At 30.5% G+C, this 17,128-nt stretch overlaps 3 protein-coding genes across 7 annotated transcripts; all 3 read right to left on the bottom strand.

Annotated features, from left to right (window-relative positions):
* Nucleotides 1–795: 795 nt before the first annotated feature.
* Nucleotides 796–4,895, bottom strand: LOC111711897 (uncharacterized). 4 transcript variants are annotated; one of them, XM_023486371.1, is made up of 7 exons: nucleotides 4,719–4,782; nucleotides 3,829–3,930; nucleotides 3,262–3,370; nucleotides 2,181–2,233; nucleotides 2,053–2,115; nucleotides 1,837–1,945; nucleotides 796–1,021 (listed from the first exon to the last, which is right to left on the bottom strand). In XM_023486371.1, exons 2-7 carry the CDS (start codon nucleotides 3,915–3,917, stop codon nucleotides 917–919), a joined length of 528 nt encoding a protein of 175 aa, XP_023342139.1. In that variant the 5' UTR covers nucleotides 3,918–3,930; nucleotides 4,719–4,782; the 3' UTR covers nucleotides 796–916. The 4 variants fall into 4 exon arrangements, with proteins under 4 accessions (XP_023342139.1, XP_023342137.1, XP_023342138.1 ...); XM_023486369.1 differs by lacking the exon at nucleotides 3,829–3,930 and having other exon boundaries at nucleotides 4,719–4,870; XM_023486370.1 differs by lacking the exon at nucleotides 4,719–4,782 and having other exon boundaries at nucleotides 3,829–4,219.
* A 128-nt stretch (nucleotides 4,896–5,023) lies between these two features.
* On the bottom strand, nucleotides 5,024–7,950 carry LOC111711892 (uncharacterized). Its single transcript, XM_023486348.1, has 4 exons — nucleotides 7,937–7,950; nucleotides 7,793–7,818; nucleotides 6,863–6,982; nucleotides 5,024–5,954 (listed from the first exon to the last, which is right to left on the bottom strand). The coding sequence occupies exons 1-4, from the start codon at nucleotides 7,948–7,950 to the stop codon at nucleotides 5,722–5,724; spliced, it is 393 nt and encodes a 130-aa protein (XP_023342116.1). The 3' UTR covers nucleotides 5,024–5,721.
* A 33-nt stretch (nucleotides 7,951–7,983) lies between these two features.
* LOC111711899 (uncharacterized) lies at nucleotides 7,984–14,638 on the bottom strand. 2 transcript variants are annotated; one of them, XM_023486376.1, is made up of 9 exons: nucleotides 14,488–14,638; nucleotides 12,610–12,700; nucleotides 12,140–12,188; nucleotides 10,896–10,963; nucleotides 9,474–9,578; nucleotides 9,335–9,414; nucleotides 8,969–9,005; nucleotides 8,845–8,883; nucleotides 7,984–8,087 (listed from the first exon to the last, which is right to left on the bottom strand). In XM_023486376.1, the coding sequence occupies exons 1-9, from the start codon at nucleotides 14,541–14,543 to the stop codon at nucleotides 8,061–8,063; spliced, it is 552 nt and encodes a 183-aa protein (XP_023342144.1). In that variant the 5' UTR covers nucleotides 14,544–14,638; the 3' UTR covers nucleotides 7,984–8,060. The 2 variants fall into 2 exon arrangements, with proteins under 2 accessions (XP_023342144.1, XP_023342143.1); XM_023486375.1 differs by lacking the exon at nucleotides 7,984–8,087 and adding an exon at nucleotides 8,523–8,623.
* Nucleotides 14,639–17,128: the final 2,490 nt, after the last annotated feature.

Here is a 17,128-nt window from a genome sequence, read left to right as displayed (position 1 = left end):
TCGAAGGAGGACAGGCAGTTGAAGACCAGCTCCCTATGTGTAGGTTCCCTTGAAGAATTCCCCTATTTGATGAAACTGATTTGATTCATAATATTTAGTTTGTATAAGTGAAACGATGAAAAAATGCAAAATGTAAAATGTCCCCTATTTGATGAAACTGATTTGATTCATAATATTTAGTTTGTATAAGTATCGTTCGATTTAAAGTTTGTATCTTTTGTATATAAATATATTGTAAGAAAAAACGAAGCGTTGAATATTTGAGAAACTCAGTGCATTGCTTTATTGATTTTTATTCATATACAATAATATATTGCTAAAACACACATGTTAATGTTAATTTAGCATTTTATACAGGGTTACAGACTCCAGTCTAGGGTTTCCATCGAACGAAACGTTGCGAAAATTTTCGGTCGCACTTTGCAAACTTTTTCGCGAATAAAAGCGAAATTTCGCGAAAAAACCCTAGGTTACACAAAATATGATAATTTAATTAAGTCACGAGGCGGCTAAAAGTTTTAGTTTACTATTCAACCTTTACATATATTTTTTTCAGCTAAATAATTAAAACTTTGCGGGAATTATGAATGAATCGTATTTTTCTGTAACAAATATGATTTAATTTCGACAATAAATGTTATCCTTCACTCCCTCCCTCCCTACCTGTACCTCAGTTCCTCAGAGTATGCCTCCTCCCCTCTCTGCAAGTCTGCACTCGTTTAACTAAAAACCTTAGAAAACCCTCGGATACTTAAATTTCACTCGAGTTTAAAGTAAAATTGTTTTTGTTATTGATATTTTTTAAATGCACTTTTTTATTTTGTACTAAATAAACTTCCAAGAAAGACATTGAATCCCCCCCCCCTTAAGTCACAGTACATGGTGAAACAATTTTTTGCAAGAATACATTTATTTATCACAAATCTTCCCGATTATTTCTCTTCTTCCGTTCTACTTCTATAATCTTTCTTGCCATTTCTGCTGCCACTTCTGCACTCATTGACTTGGTCCCAGCCACTGTCTACAATATCATGAGATAATACAATTTAGAAATGGAAGGGCCATACTTGACCTTTAGGATGCCCCACGAAACATGACAGTTGGTGAATAATTTAAAATGTCTTCTTCCATAATTACTTAAGATGTTTAATACAGAGCGTCCCATATCATATTAGATTATCTCTAATCTTTAACGACGAAATAAACCCTTAATACTCGAAAAACTCATCATTTTCCGCAAGAAAATTATTATATAAGCCTTATGTTATTTTTCAAATTTTCTTATTAGTCCCGAAAATCGCAATTTAGACCTGTTGACGGTCTAATATGATGTGGGACACCCTGTACCAAAGAGAATTGAGAATATTTAAATGTAGTCATATTATCGTAAAATTGATTTCAAATTAAAATATATTTTAGAAAAGCAATGCCCAAAGTCTTTAATATCTATTACAGTATAAGGGGAAGACATTTCAAATTATTTACCAACTGTCATGTTTCGTGGGACACCCTGTAGCAAATCAGCCATCCAGTTAAAGAAGGTTTTAAAATGCAGGATTTTTGTTTGAATTTTTTTTACAGCGTAGGTCAGAAGTGGAGTATAGCGAATTTGATTAGGTCGAAAAATACACTATCAGAGCTGATATTGTGGAAGACGACATTAAAACCAACTTTTATCTTCTCCAAGCTGTATGTACAAAAAAATCAAACACAAATCCTTCCCCTTGATCTATCTTTCGCCAATTCTTTACATCAACCCTCGTTTCTCAGCTTTCAGTTCTCTCTTTTCCTAATCCATCCGACCCATGTGTACATCACCGATTAACCCCGTCATACCCGTTTCCCTGATGCACAGTCCAAGCACTTCTCAGTGATAAGGTGACAGGTATTGAGCGCGTAGCAAACATTCTCGCGAGCACTGGACTCAGACCCTCCACCAAAAGTACTAAAGAGGCAATACATTGTTTTCTTTGAAAACTTATTAGAAAATTAGAGTTTGTGGCCAAAGCTCAGTAATATATTCTATTCCAGCAGCTGATTAAAAATACTTACTTATGGGATTTGTACCAAGTCCAGTATGCACAGTCATTGTTCATTGTACAGAACTGGTTACATCTACAACCAAACAAGAGGATTATGCAATAGTTCGACATTAAACTATAAATATTAACTAGACAAACCTTTCCTTGCTCACAATGTTGAAACCTTCTCCTGCTATTGAGTTGTTTGTAACCTAAACATTCTTGTTAAAAAAATATCATATTGTAAGGTAAATTTTAATCACGAGTTGTAAAATTTTGGAGAAAATTATCATTTGGTCAAAAAACGTTCAATAGATAAAAACAAATATGTCGCCATATCTCCTTTACAACTATAGGTAAATAGTCAATCGTAACTTAACCCTAGGATTAATTAAACGCATCACCAAAGTTGGAAATTAAATAATTGTGGCTAAATTATATACAAGGAAGGCCTGACTGAAAACTAAGAAGTGAATTCTAATGATGTTTCTAAATGTATTGAGTCTCTGGCACAAATTCAAATTTTCTAATCACAATATCTTTGCTACCTGGCGGTTTAAACTATTTATATCTCAAACTCAGATTATCTTATCTAACAGAATTTAACTTGAAATATTTAAGGTCTATGATATTGTGTTGCAAAGATATGGGGATTAGAAAATCAGATTTTGTGACAAAGACTCATTCCCTTTGTTTTGTTTCAGCCTCTGTACTTCAGAAAAAGGGAAGTTGAACTGCTTCTCACTCATTCATAAACTTCAAACTCAATTTAAACGGGAATATTTGCAAAAAATGAATGGAGGTTTTATTGATTTTCTATTCCATATATCTTTGCAACCCATTGTTGTAGACCCTTGATATTCCTAACTGTGAAATCTGTTAGATCAAATAATCTAAGTTTGACATATTAAAAGTTTGAACCATCAGATTGCAAAGATATTGGGCTTAAAACGTTTGAGTTTGCGGCAAAGAATCAATTCCTTTGGTTTATATCGCTATTTAGCATTAAGCGTGATCACAATTTTTTCCTTAATCAGTAGTGTTCGCATCAAATTTGGTCCGGTTTAAGCCTATACCTCCTTTCATTATGTGCAAACACTCCCTTCCATACATTTAGTAGAATTCAATTAACTATATGAGAGAATTACATTAAGCTAAATGTAACAATTAAAAATTTCACTTATCTCATTTAACTTATAGTAAAAGAGCGGGTTTCAACAATTTATTTTTTATCACTTACATCACAAAGCTCACTGCTCTGAAGTGCCATATTTCTACCCAGTGCATCAGCATCACGCACACTGTAGATTAAAAGGGCGGAGATCCAGAAAAAAGAGGTCAGATTACACCTTTAAAGAATTATGTTTTATGTGCTAAAACGTCTTTTATATTTACTGTTAGTAGAGATGGTCGCGTTCGGTTTTTTCATTCCGTTCGCTCATCGATCGTGAAAGACCCATTTCGTTCGTTTTTTCCAATCGTTAAAAAAAATCGATTTACTTCAATCTCAATAACAATTATCGTGTTTTATAAACTTCGTGCGTTCTGGTAAAAACACGTTGGTTTTTTCCGCAATATTTTCGGAAATTCCTTCATCAAATAATTTTTATCGTTATTTCAAGCTAATGATTTGATTTTATTCTTTCTACTTAAAAAAAAATATATCGGTTTTTCATTTCTCTGAACGATCCAAGTCGTTCGTCCATCGTTCGTTTTTTTCTGAGCGACGTCACAAAAAATTATCGATATTGATATTGTATATTGCCGGTTAGTGCTTTTAAAAAAACTATAATTCAAATATGAATACCACTGTGTTTTGTTGAACATGGTGTTTTCTGCTTCAACCAGTCGACAACCACTGATTGAGTAATGGGGTTGTTTACACAAATATCTCATTTACTAGAACATTCTAGAATTCCAGAGTGTTTATCAGCATATTTAGAACTTTTTACTCTTATTGTTTTTATTTTACAGACATACACATTGGTCACTGTTAAATTTTGGTCAATAACTCCCCCTGAAATATATTTGCTCTAACAACCAGACAGTTGTGTACGTGTGATTAGCTTTCTCTGTATTTTTTATTCATACTCTTTTTACCCTTCTTCGTTTAGAACCAGAAGAGAAAGCTAGACAATATTGAGAAAAGTTAAGGACTGGCCGGGACCACACCATTTTCTACGATTTAAAATTATACTCATAACTATAAATATAGTTATTCAACTAATTCCGTTTTCGTATTTTGTTTTTTTTTCTGTTAAGCTCAAATATAACTTTTTCAGCCTTGCTTTTAAAATGTTTCACTAATTTTTTAGACATTGTCAACTCTGAAGTGTCGCAACGCCTTGAGCTTAGATTTTACTGCTCTAATTTGCTTGCGCTTTACTATAGTCCTTTACATGTACATGTATATGCACTATAAAGCTTTGGTTCTTCAGAAGTAATTGGCAAAATTCTCAACGATACATACCACCGGTTCAAATCCTAAATCACATATTCAAATTTTCATAAATCTTTTACTTTGAATCGTTGAATCTTTGATTCGGCGCACGATAAGTAGTTTATCGACCTGGGTCAAATTCATTATATAAATATACAGTCCCAATTGTTAAATGGCAACTTTTCATAAAGGGGAGTATAAACCAGTTTTCAAGTAAAATCCCTCCCCCCCCCCCCCCCGTCAAAGAGTGTCTTGACCTATTCACAACAGTCTTCATCTTTCCAGAAATGATGGAGATATTGTTGTTTTTCTTTCTTGAAATTTGTTGAATTCCGAACATTTTCGTCTTTGTATCTGCAATCATAAATTCGGAAGTCATGTTATAGAGTACCCACGATTGAAAAAAGTTAATTTCAGCCAGAAAAATAAGGACATATCATTCTAATTTGTCTAAGGTTTAAAAAGACCAACGTTGCAAATCAATAATTCAACTCTATAAATTGGCAAAAATATCCTTGAAAAAAAAATTCCAAATAAAAATGGAAAAATAGTTTTGGCGCAATAATGATGTCTACGAAATTGGATATTTTTATTTCTAATCTCAAGCAAAAATTTGATTAAGTTTTTAACCGTACATACAACTTATAGAATTAACAAATATCTACTGCATTTTTTTTTTTAAATTTAAATTCGAAGTTTGAAATTAGAGTAAGAACATCTTTATCAAATTAAACAAAAAAATTATTTATTTCTTATTTTTTACGTCTGTATAAACATGGCAATACTTGATTGTTTAAGTTTGATATATCAAAGACGAATCATATTATTATTGTTGGATTGATAAATTCTACAAACAACTAATCAACCTTTTCTAGGTGTAAATATCAAGAACAAATATAATGTCCTCTTCTTTAGTTCAAAGAAAGTGAGTTTTTGCCAAACAATTTGATTATTGGATCTAACAGAATTCATAGTTTGAAATAGCTAAGGTCGACGACATTGTATTGCAAAGATATAGGGATTAGAAAATCAGATTTTGTGGCAAAGACTCAATTCCCAATCAAACAAATTGTCATGAAAAGAAAACTGAGGTTTTTTTAAATAAAAGAGGTGGTGCTTCTGATAGAAAGATCATTTCTCCTTAATTAAAACTAAAATTTTAAACCCATTAATAACAACACTACGTTTTTTGCATGTCAAAATCATTAGTTTTTAACCAAACACTCTATAGAGCTTTAAATAAGTTTGATTGTAAATTTACTAATATGTATGTACATCTACATCAGTAAGAATCTGTTGGTTAAACTGTTCATCTATTCGGCTCATCTGGCTTCCACGGCTCATTCTACTCCCTTTACTTAATCTGCTTGTTTTGCTCCCTAGGCTTGCATTGCTTTTATGACTTATTTTGCTCGCGTGACTTAATTTGCTGGCACGACTGATGTGACTTCCTTCGCTTATTAAACTGATACTACTGAGGTTTGAAGTGCTGCCTGGTAAAAAGCAAAATTAGGTATGTGTTTATAGGTTTATATTATTTGTGAAGTTAAGAAAAGAAAGAAAAGTCTTAAATACAAACTGAAATTTTCAAAAGCCAGCACCTTTGCAACCTGATGTAGTTAAACCCTTAATATTTCAAACATTATTTGATCTATCAAAATCCATAATATGAAATATCTGAGGTCATACGACACTATGTTGCAAAGATATTGTGGTTTGAAAATTTGAGTTTGTTGCAAAAACTCAGTTCCCCTTTTTTATTTTTATTTTGGAATAATATTGTATTCTATTGTTAATATTCTACATTGCGAAATGATTCTAATTTGTCTGAAAGTAAATGATATTCCTTTGTAAAAAATAAAAAATAAATTTTTATTATTTATTATTTTTTTTAAAAGGGGCGGCATTAAATGAAAATTGTTGCATACCAAAAAACCAGCTTTTTATAAAGGAATGTATCATTTACTCTCAAACAAATTAAATGATACTTTGTACAATGATACAATGTATATTATCTATACAATGTAAATTATCTATACAATGTACATTATCTATACAATGTACATTATCTATACAATGTACATTATCTATACAATGTACATTATTTATACAATGTACGTTATCTATACAATGTACATTATTTATACAATGTACATTATCTATACAATGTACATCATCTATACAATGTACATTATCTATACAATGTACATTATCTAACTAGATATTAAATGTTTTCCCATTAAGTTACAGCTTCCCTTTGTTTCATCAATTCCAAATACTTTAATTGAAATATCTACTGACAGCTGAAACATTTATTTAAATAATATATTTTCGGAGTTTTTAACTCTTCAGATAATTTAAAGCTAAAATATCCAATTTTATTGATACGATAATTATTCACCTTTAAATCTGACGTTTTTAGTGTTTCCTTCATTTTGTTTAAATCCTAGAAAACTGGGTTTTCTCCAGGATACAAGAAGCCACCCTAATGATCCTATTAGGAAGAGTACGCAAAGTACACCTAGATTATAATGATCCTATTAGAAATAGTACGCAGATTACACCTTGAATGATTATTATCCTAATAGGAAGAGTACAGAAAGTACAGCTAAATTATAATGAGCCTACTAGGATGAACACACAAATTACACCTAAATTTGAATGATCCCATTCGTAAGAGTACAAAGAGGACACCTAAATTAGAATGATCTTAACAGGAAGAGTAAACAAAATAAATATAAATTGTAATAATCTTATTATGAACAGGAAGAGTACACAGATCACCTAAATCATAACTAACCTATTAGGAAGATCCTAATAGGTATAGTTATAATGCCCCTAATAGAAATAGTACACCTAAATTATAATGATCAAATTAGGAAGAGTACACAGAATACACAAAAGTGTAATGATTCTAATAGGAAGAGTACAAAAAGTAAACTTAAATTATAATGATCCTAATAGAAAGAGTACACAAAGTACACATAAAGTGTTATGATCCTATAAAAAAGAATACACAAAGTACACCTAAATTATCATGATCCTACTAGGAAGAGTACACAGAGAACACCTAGAATATAATAATCCTATTAGAAAGAGTTTACAGAGTACACCTAAAATATAATGATCCTTTTAGGAATAGTACACAAAGAACATCTAATTTTTTATGATTGTAATAGTAAAAGGTCAAAGATTACAGATAAGTTATGAATTACAATGTATTAGATTAAATAATCTGGATGGAAATGTTTCTATTAACTTTAAACTATCCATGTTGTGGTGAAACTAACAAAATATAAGATGATAGAAAATAACAAATGTTTCTAATAACCTGCAACTATCCATGTTGTGGTGGAACTTACAAAATATAAGATTAAAGAAAATAACAAATGTTTCTAATAACCTGCAACTATCCATGTTGTGGTGGAACTAACTAATTACAAGATTAAAGAAAATAACAAATGTTTCTAATAACCTGCAACTATCCATGTTGTGGTNAACCTAAATATTTTCTGGTAAGTGAATCCTAAACATTTCCTGGTAAGTGCATCCTAAATATTTCCTGGTAAGCGAATCCTAAATATTTTCTGGTAAGTGAATCATAAACATTTCCTGGTAAGTGCATCCTAAATATTTCCTGGTAAGTGAATCCTAAATATTTCCTGGTAAGTGAATCCTAAATATTTCCTGGTAGGTGCATTCTAAATATTTCTGCAAATTGAGATTTTGTTCTTTTACATCGAAAAATAAATCAAATTAAAAAGAAATAAATCTGCAAAATTTTTTGATTAAAAATTAAGTTATCAAATTAGAAATATGTATTAATACAAATGTGAAGAATATTCTATGCCTGAGTGAAAGAATGCTTGAGCTAGTTTTCATGCAATCAAATCCTAAAATCAATGCAAACGCAATATATATATATATATTGTATCTTCTTAATAAATATTTTTTTATCTTCTTAATAAATATTTTTTGTACATTCTTAATAAATATTTTGTACCTTCTTAATAAATATTTTTTATCTTCTTAATAAATATTTTTGTACCTTCTTAATAAATACTTTTCACAAATCGGCACTCTCCACTAAAACCCAATATATGTCCTTCAGATCTTTTCAGTGTAAGCATTTAGTGGTTGCTATACTACAATATTCACACTCCTAGAAACCGCACTCTCAACATCTATCGAACTCTTTTTAAATGGTTTAAAACAGTCTTTTTAGAAAAAAAAACTTATCGTTCTATAAAAAAATAACTTATTATTTAGTTACGTTTAATTTTTACAATTTGTTATCACGCTATATTCTGGTACTTTTATAATATTTTGAAATAAAAATGTTCATTTAGAATAAATGTTTAATTGTTCTTTTCTTAAACTTACTTTCATGTAAGCACCAACAGAATTATAGTCCTCTTCTATCTGAAATAAAAGCATAATAATTCACCCCACTTTGTATAAAATTAAAGTTATTTTTAAGACAAATTTTATTAATTTTCAAATTTACCTCTCCTCGCAAAGAGCATCCTATAAGCTGAACTTCTCTAAATAAATATTATTTTTAAATCAGAAAATTTAGTATTTTTCTCAACAAATCTTATTTTAGAGATATTAATTTTCATTTCATTTAAAAAAAGAACCCTAGTTTTCAAAATGCGTTCTATCGTTTTTGTACGTTCAATCTGACAGAGCCAGTTATTAGTTAATTGAATAAAATCAAAAGTGTCTGATCTTCGTCAATTTTAAAGATACAACAAAAATAGACGCGACATTTCTAAAAAATCATTAGCTATCAGAAATCAAGAAGGAATGTTACTCTTCTCTTGCATTCCGCCTGGAATACTAAGTTTGTTTAATCCCAATAAAAGTTTACTTGAAAGGTCCCATAGAGCCACCAGAAATACTTAAAATTTTGATTCTCAGAAACTTTCCTCTTATTTGTCGATTTTGAATCTAAAATAGAAAAGATCTGATTTAATTCTTCATAACATTATATTAATAGGATTCCAAACCTTTCCATTCCAAACGAATTCACGTTTGACGTTTGCTCGAATTTTGAAACTTCTACCTCCAAAGTTGACAGAAATCAGATCAGCATACCCAGTAATCCACGTGTACTGAAACAAAATTAAGAAAATCATGAATTTGCAACACTGGGGTTTACATGTGTTCGGGTTTCTTCTTCTTAAAATGTGCTATCGAGTTTGATAAAACTCAAGGAAACTGAGTTACAGAAAGCTGTTAATTGGAGCTGTCGGGAATCTTGAATAAAGATGCTACGTGGTTTGAAGCAATGAAAGGAGTATTTTAAAAAACCTTTTTTTAAGGGATAAACCATGGGAAACTAGCGTCGTCATTCCTTCTTTTACTTTTGAAAAGAAATAAATGTGTTTGCCACAAATATTTTTCTAATCCTTAACTTTGCAACCCAATGTCGTAGACCTTTCAAGCTATTAATTCTGTAAGATGAAATAGTCTAAGTTTGAAATATCAAAGGTTTTCACCATATGATGTTGCAAATACAAAGGGCTCAGTAAATGTTAGTTTGTGGCAAAAAATCATTTCCTTTAGCATAAATTATAGTCATTACTGATGTATTCATGAAAATGTTGAGATATATTATTGGAATTTAAAAATCCTGAACGAAGTTTTTTAATTAAAAGATGCATGAATTCAGACAGTTTCTGGACATCACCCTAGGAATAATATCTAAATTTCCTAGAAATTAGATTCATTCTTTGCATAATATTCTGAGACATTTTTGATTACCTGAGAACTTTAAAATTTTAGAAATCTGCGTTTGAATTTTATAAATTACTAAATAAAAAAAAATTTTGAATAAAATTTTTTTAAAAATTATTGAAAAAAATATTTTAAATTTTTCTTAGCCTATAACACCCCACGGCCATTTATGAGTGTCTACAAAAAAATTCAGCCCAATCAGTATTGCCGGCTATACGCAACGTATATATGAATGTCCTATTTTATTATATAATAGATTACGAATTGTTCCAAATCACATATATACAGGGTTACCCACAAAGGATGAGACTTCAGAGACGACTGTTCTAAATTTATAAAGCATGGTTCCTTATATTCATGATTTCCAGCATGAACTGCAAAACTTGTTATTTTTCTTTGGCAAATCGTTTTTCAGCCATTAGAAGATTAATTGTAAGGCAGAAGACTTAATTTAACCTTCTGTTTTAGGTCGTCTTCACAGTTTCCTCCTTTGTGTATGTAAAATCCGCAATGTCTCAACAAACGTGAAAATATTCCAATTTGTGCGACGCTCGATCGTTCGTTTGTTTAATCTTAAAACTAAAAAAGCGCAGATCAGATTTATAACAGATTGAAGACGATTATAATATTATCACGTAATTACAATGTTTATTGGGACACCCTGTACTGAACCTCATGATAATAATAATAACCTGGTAAATCTTGAGACCAGTCAACACAACATCATCACGCAATTGAAGGGTTAATACTGAACCAGTTCCTTCAATAACAGACTAATTTTGTTGGAAAGTAAGAATCTGAGTGATGTAAAAGTCGTCTTTGCTTTCACTTCAGTAAGTTTGGTACAGGGCTACCCAAAAAGGATGAGACTTTAGAGATGACTTGATTTTCTTTCATTCTTGGTTTTCTGCAACTGTCAAAGTATTTCTTTCAATGACAAATCACTTAACAACTTAACCAGAAAACTGTGGAATAGAAAGACGACATTACAGCTTTTCTGAAGTGCATTTGATGTTATTTAAAACAAATAGCTTTACTGTGAAAGTCATGAAATTACTTATAAAGTAAAATGGGTCTGTTTACATTGCACAATTGCTGTTCCTCATGTTTTCTGGATATCACTGTATATGTATGACAGAATTTAACGTTCGGATCGTTGTAACTCCAGAGTTTTAAGCATAGATAAATAAATAAACATAGATAGCTTATGTACGCAAAATCACCAAGAATTGTACACTCCGCGAACTCATTCTTCTAGGGGTCAAAGTGTACTTCAATGATAAGCGGGGTGGTTTGGTGTTTTAATGAATTTCATAATTATTAAACCACTAGTGAATTTTATTTTGAGAATATCAAATTATTTCACTGAGAAATATATCATATTGACGAGAACTGAATAAGGACATGAGAAGGACTAAACTAACTTAAATTTCTCTCTACAGAACTCATGCACACCACAAGTACTCAATGACATAAGAACAGCCAATGTTCACAACCGACCAAGCTAATCTATATAATAGGAATATTTTTAAAACATCTCTGTACATTTATATCTTTTAAGATAAAAAAATGTCGTCTTATGCGCAATCTATCTTTATCTATGGTTTTAAGTCGGCATTTAAGTCCTATCCTTTGTGGGTTTCCCTGTACAGTGTACATAGCAATCCTGGACAAAAACAGTTCATTTACTTCTATTTTGAAATCCTGTGTGTATTCACTATTCAAACACAGTGTTGAAGAGATTCTTAAAAAATTACATTGTGTTTTCTTGAAGAAAATCAATATTATTTTGCGTAGGTATCTGCATACAATCATTGAATGATAAACTTTACTAAAAAATAGAAATTATTATTTAAAGTACAAGTCATCAATAGACTTTTTTTTGTCAAAATTAGATTTGTTCGTTTTTTAAAATTTTCAGTTTTTTAATTCTTACCATTGTGCCCCGGATGCCAATAAGTGTATTCTTTTCCATCAAACGCATTCTGAAATTTGTTTTGTGTTCATTAGTGATTTGTTATCGCAGATTTCTGATTAGCTGCGGTTATACTGAAGGTATAGAGAGACGTCTTATAAATCATATTTGTTTTTCCTTTAATATTAATCTAATGGTCGTAACGTGCTTCAAAAAATATGTTTAATACCAAAACCTTTCCATAATGTGTTCTACCTTCTTTATATCTTAAAAAATATATATAACGTTTGAACAATTTTATTTTGTTTAAATTTAAATCTGAACCAAACAAAATTCTTAAACTCAAAAATGCTAGTTAACATTTTATAAATTCCAGGACTTGAGGATAATATTGTTTGTAAAATCATACTTGAAAATTGGGTTGACGAATATTATTTGAAAGATCAGAGACGATATTTAAATCGTCTTCTAACACTCTGTATAGTGTATACCTGACACTCTAGAGCTGGCATACTGAAGGAAGCTGTACAAATCCAGTTTGAATCCAAAGCAGTAACATTCAGTATTTTTGTAGAATCACAACTAAAAAAAGAGAAATTAAAGTGTGAATAGGAAGACGACAGCTTTGACAGTTGAGTTTGAATAAGTGGTAAACCTATTTACCAATAATAAGACGACATTCTAGTGCAGCTTTCTATTCAGCTTGCATGTAAACAAAGGGAAGCTGTGAGTTTGACATGCAAATAATCTTTGCTATAAAAATAATATTTTCTTATGTCACAAAATTGATTGGTCTTATATGTACTGAAACATCAGTTGCGGTTAGAAATTCAGTGCTTCGCTCTGTAGCCGAAGAGAAGATTCAGCTGGGGAGTACTGTGCAAAATTAATGGTGGCACCACACCTTTAAAAAAACAAAGGAAATCTCGCTAGAAACAAGAAAAATAGAAACATAGAAAGAACAGAAAGAAGAATCCTTAATCACCTTAATCAAAATCTATACAAATGTTAAGACCCCAAAAAGGAAACTCGGGAGTTTCTTTTAAAGGAATTGAGTCTTTGCCACAAATTCAGTTTTTGTAAAACCTATATCTCTGCAACCTTATAATTTAAACCTTTAATATTTCAAACTTACGTTATTTGATCTAATAGCATTCATAGTTTGAAATATTAAAGGTCTTCGACATTGGGTTGCAACGATATTGAAATTAGAAAATCAGAGTTTGTGGCAAAAACTCAATTCCTTTCGGGCTCAATGACAAGAAACAAATGCAATTGTGTACTGTACGGTGTACACAAGTTTATCTTAATAAGTTGATTTTCAACCTCGTGGTGAATCTTTTGCTTAAATGTTGTTTTCCTACTTCACAGTTTCACGGGACCCAGTATACTATTCATAAAATTGAAGGAAATTTTTTAGAATGCAAAAAAATAATATTCTGAAATTACAAAATTTAAATGATATTTTGACAGAAAACTGACCAATACAGAATACTTTCTATTTCATAACGGCATTCTTTAAACCTGTATCTAAGCATCTAAGCAACAATAAAAAGATATAGTAATTTTTACTAAAACAAAATTAAATCTTTCCATTTTCTTCTTTGTCTTTGCTGCATAAATCCCAAGTTATTCTGTTAGAATTACAACATGTTTGTATTATAACGGTTTAATAAATACTGATGTGAATCGAGCATGGAACTTTTCAAATGGAGGGTCCGTTCAAATCATTTTAACAGTTTAAAACATGAATTTTGAAATATATGATTAGATAATCTAATATGTATGAAATGGAATTTATTCAAAGAGAATAGAATATAAATTAGAGAGGAATTTACTAGAAAAAAGTGTAAAACGGCCATTTTGTTGTACTGTTTCCATACTGCAGGTGTACTTCACATATTTATGCTATATAACCTTTTGGGCCCTGGAATATCATTTTATAGAAAATCTAAAATTAATGTTAAAAGAAAACCAAATTATGAAATAGGCTGGTTTCATAATTGACCAATGATCATTTCACATAGACTCTATGCCCACTTTACAAACGATGATTTTCCGTTATAACTATAAATCAAATGATGTTTTTTATTCACCTAATTCATTATAAAGTTTATTTAACAGCTTTAAAGAATTCGAAATTGAAATGAATAGTCTAGGGAACAACTGTATTAATGTACTCTACTGCATATAATTTGTGAACATTTACATGATTTGTACACTTTGAACTCCCTTTCAGGCTTAAAGGGACTGAAAAAATTCATACCGAGAGATTCTCTAAATTCCCCTCTAATATATATTCTATTCTCTATGGATTTATTATTTTGAATTTGTAGATTTGTTTTATTTCTGATTCTGCTTGTGTTTACCTCTGTCCTGAAACTAAATGAAGTAGATAACTAAAAAAGAGAAGAAGGTTTAACATTTTGAAAGTTATTTTATCATATTTTCACAAATTGTTTGATTACAAGCTGCAGTCTGTGCTAATGGGGAGCTAAGCGTAGACAGAACTGTTTAGCAGCGGTATTATTAGAAAATCCAGTTTAAAATGTTTATTCTTAAAAACACTGAATACGCTCTAAACATAAACATTCAAGATTATCATTTAAGCCTGGAATAGTTGGAATTATTTAGAATATTTCCGGTAATTAATATCTTCAGGATTTATATTTGAAAATAATTTCATATTTAATCAACATTTTCGTATTATTTAATATATATATAAATATTAAGTGGAGTGCCCGGCTTTGCCCATTTCTATTTTATTACTCAAAGTTACTCCCACCGTTGACCCGCGCTTGGAATTAAATCATGATTTTAGCTGAAGTTCTCGGTGTTACCCGTGCAATTTCCAAATTTTCCAAAAAACTTTATGTTATCCGATATCACCTCCGGGTACCCAAAGCCGTCTATACGGAAGGATGTTCAGTGCCAGGGGCGTACGATGGGGGGGGGGGCCGCGTCATATCCCAACACACACAAATACCCTTAATATACTCCCCCTCCTCCCTCCCCCCCTTCCCGGTCCTGTAGTCCTATTCCACAATCCGACCATGATCTGAAAATGATTTGGCAAATGTTATGAATTAAGTTAAACTTTTCAGAATTTTAGAATTTATTAAATGATTCGCCAAAGTATTCTAGTTTTCATTGCGCTCTCATATTTACCTCGAACAAACAGACATTGTATAATACACAATTGTTGTCGCTAAGGCACAAGATTCTGACGATGAACAGATAGACAAGGTATAACCCACAAATCAAAATCGATAATGCAGAAAACTCTTTATTTCTGGGGTCTTAATGTTAATGGTTGACAACAATATAGAATACACCTTAATACCCTTGAACACTCTAAACTATAGAGAACAGACATTGAATATACACAAAATAGAATACACATTAGTACCCTTGAACACTCTAAATTACTATAGAGAACACAAACAAACAGACATTGTATAATACACAATATAGAATACACATTAGCACCCTTGAACACTTTAAACTATAGAGAACATGAACAAGCACCGTTAAATGCGAACAAACACCCCTCGAACACGAACAAACACCTTAAACACGAACAAACACCTTGAACACGAACAAACACCTTAAACACGAACAAACACCTTAAACACAAACAAACACCTTAAACACGAACAAACACCTCAGACAACTCACAAACATAGAAAACATCTTATATACAAAGTATACATCATATTACTGAACCATCGTATAGTTTAAAGTTTTTACTCCTAGCTGTGCTTATAATTAGTTCTGCAGTTTACCCATGCTTTTTATACCATGCATAGGCTTAAATCTAGCCGTGCACACTCTAATCCATTTATCTTTCTATCCTCATCTTCTTTTTATACCATTCATTCACACCTTTATATGTTTATATCTATCTTTCTATCTATCTATCTATCTATGTGTATATCTATGTACAGTAAGAACAAGAAAACTCTGGAAAAGGACAACGACAATTGAACTCAACTTATGATTATACATGATATTTGTTATTTTAACTTGGTACTTTTCTGGGTCTGTCTTTTCTTGAATATCTTTCTATCCTCATCTTCTCTTTATATTCAAACTTTTATATGTTTATATCTATCTATCTATCTATCTGTGTTTCTATCTATGGATAATTTAACCTAGAACTTCGGGGACACCAAAAGAGTTTTTAAAATGTCATTTTCTAAATCTACTGATAATGAAATGCTAAAGATATTTAGTTTTCCAATTGAATAATTATATGAAAATATTATAAAATGTTCCCTCATATTTCATGAATATCCATTTATTTTTACAATTACTGAGATTAAGGTTTAATAGTAAAAAAACTGTAAGAAAACTTCTTTAAGTTCTGGAATAAACTGTAAATCATATTTATATAAACCGTTCTTATTCTAATTTTGTACTTTTCTAGTTCTGCTTACTTCGATTAATATTAGGTTCATCTTTTTAGTGTGTCATTTCCCCCCTTTTTAATTTACAGGTTGATATATGTATCTGTATAAATGATCTTTTATCGTTTTTTAAGGTACAAAGATTAGAGATGGGGGCGTTCGATTTTTTTTTCAATTTATTTGTTGATCAATTTTCGTTTTTTAGTCGGTCAGTTAAAAATTTTAATAATTTGTTAGTTTTCAGAATTATCGTTATTTTCCATTTATTTTGCTTGCAATCACTCAATTCAATGGTTCGTTTAGCGAGATCGTTCATTAAGTAAAATTTTTTATTCATTAAAATCGTTCATTCAATAAAGTTGATCGTTAAGTAAAAATAAACGAGCGTTTTTCAAAAATTCCTTCGAAAAAAACCGTTTGTTCAGTAATAAAAACGCCAGGAAAAAACGATCGTTTTGTCACAATTTCATAAAAAAAATTGTTCGCTTTAAAGTTAAACTTATCGTTTTTTAAAGTTCATTCAAAAAATTATTCGTTCAGTAAAAAAAAGAGAAACAAAAAAGAGTTTTTTTTATGTCCAATTCTTTAAAAGGTTTTAAAT

This window comes from Eurytemora carolleeae, unplaced genomic scaffold, assembly GCF_000591075.1.
Source record: "Eurytemora carolleeae unplaced genomic scaffold, Eaff_2.0 scaffold1216, whole genome shotgun sequence".
Classification (NCBI taxonomy): domain Eukaryota; kingdom Metazoa; phylum Arthropoda; class Copepoda; order Calanoida; family Temoridae; genus Eurytemora; species Eurytemora carolleeae.
The sequence above is the reverse complement of the archived record's forward strand: the minus strand, read 5'-3'. Positions and strand labels throughout refer to the sequence as shown.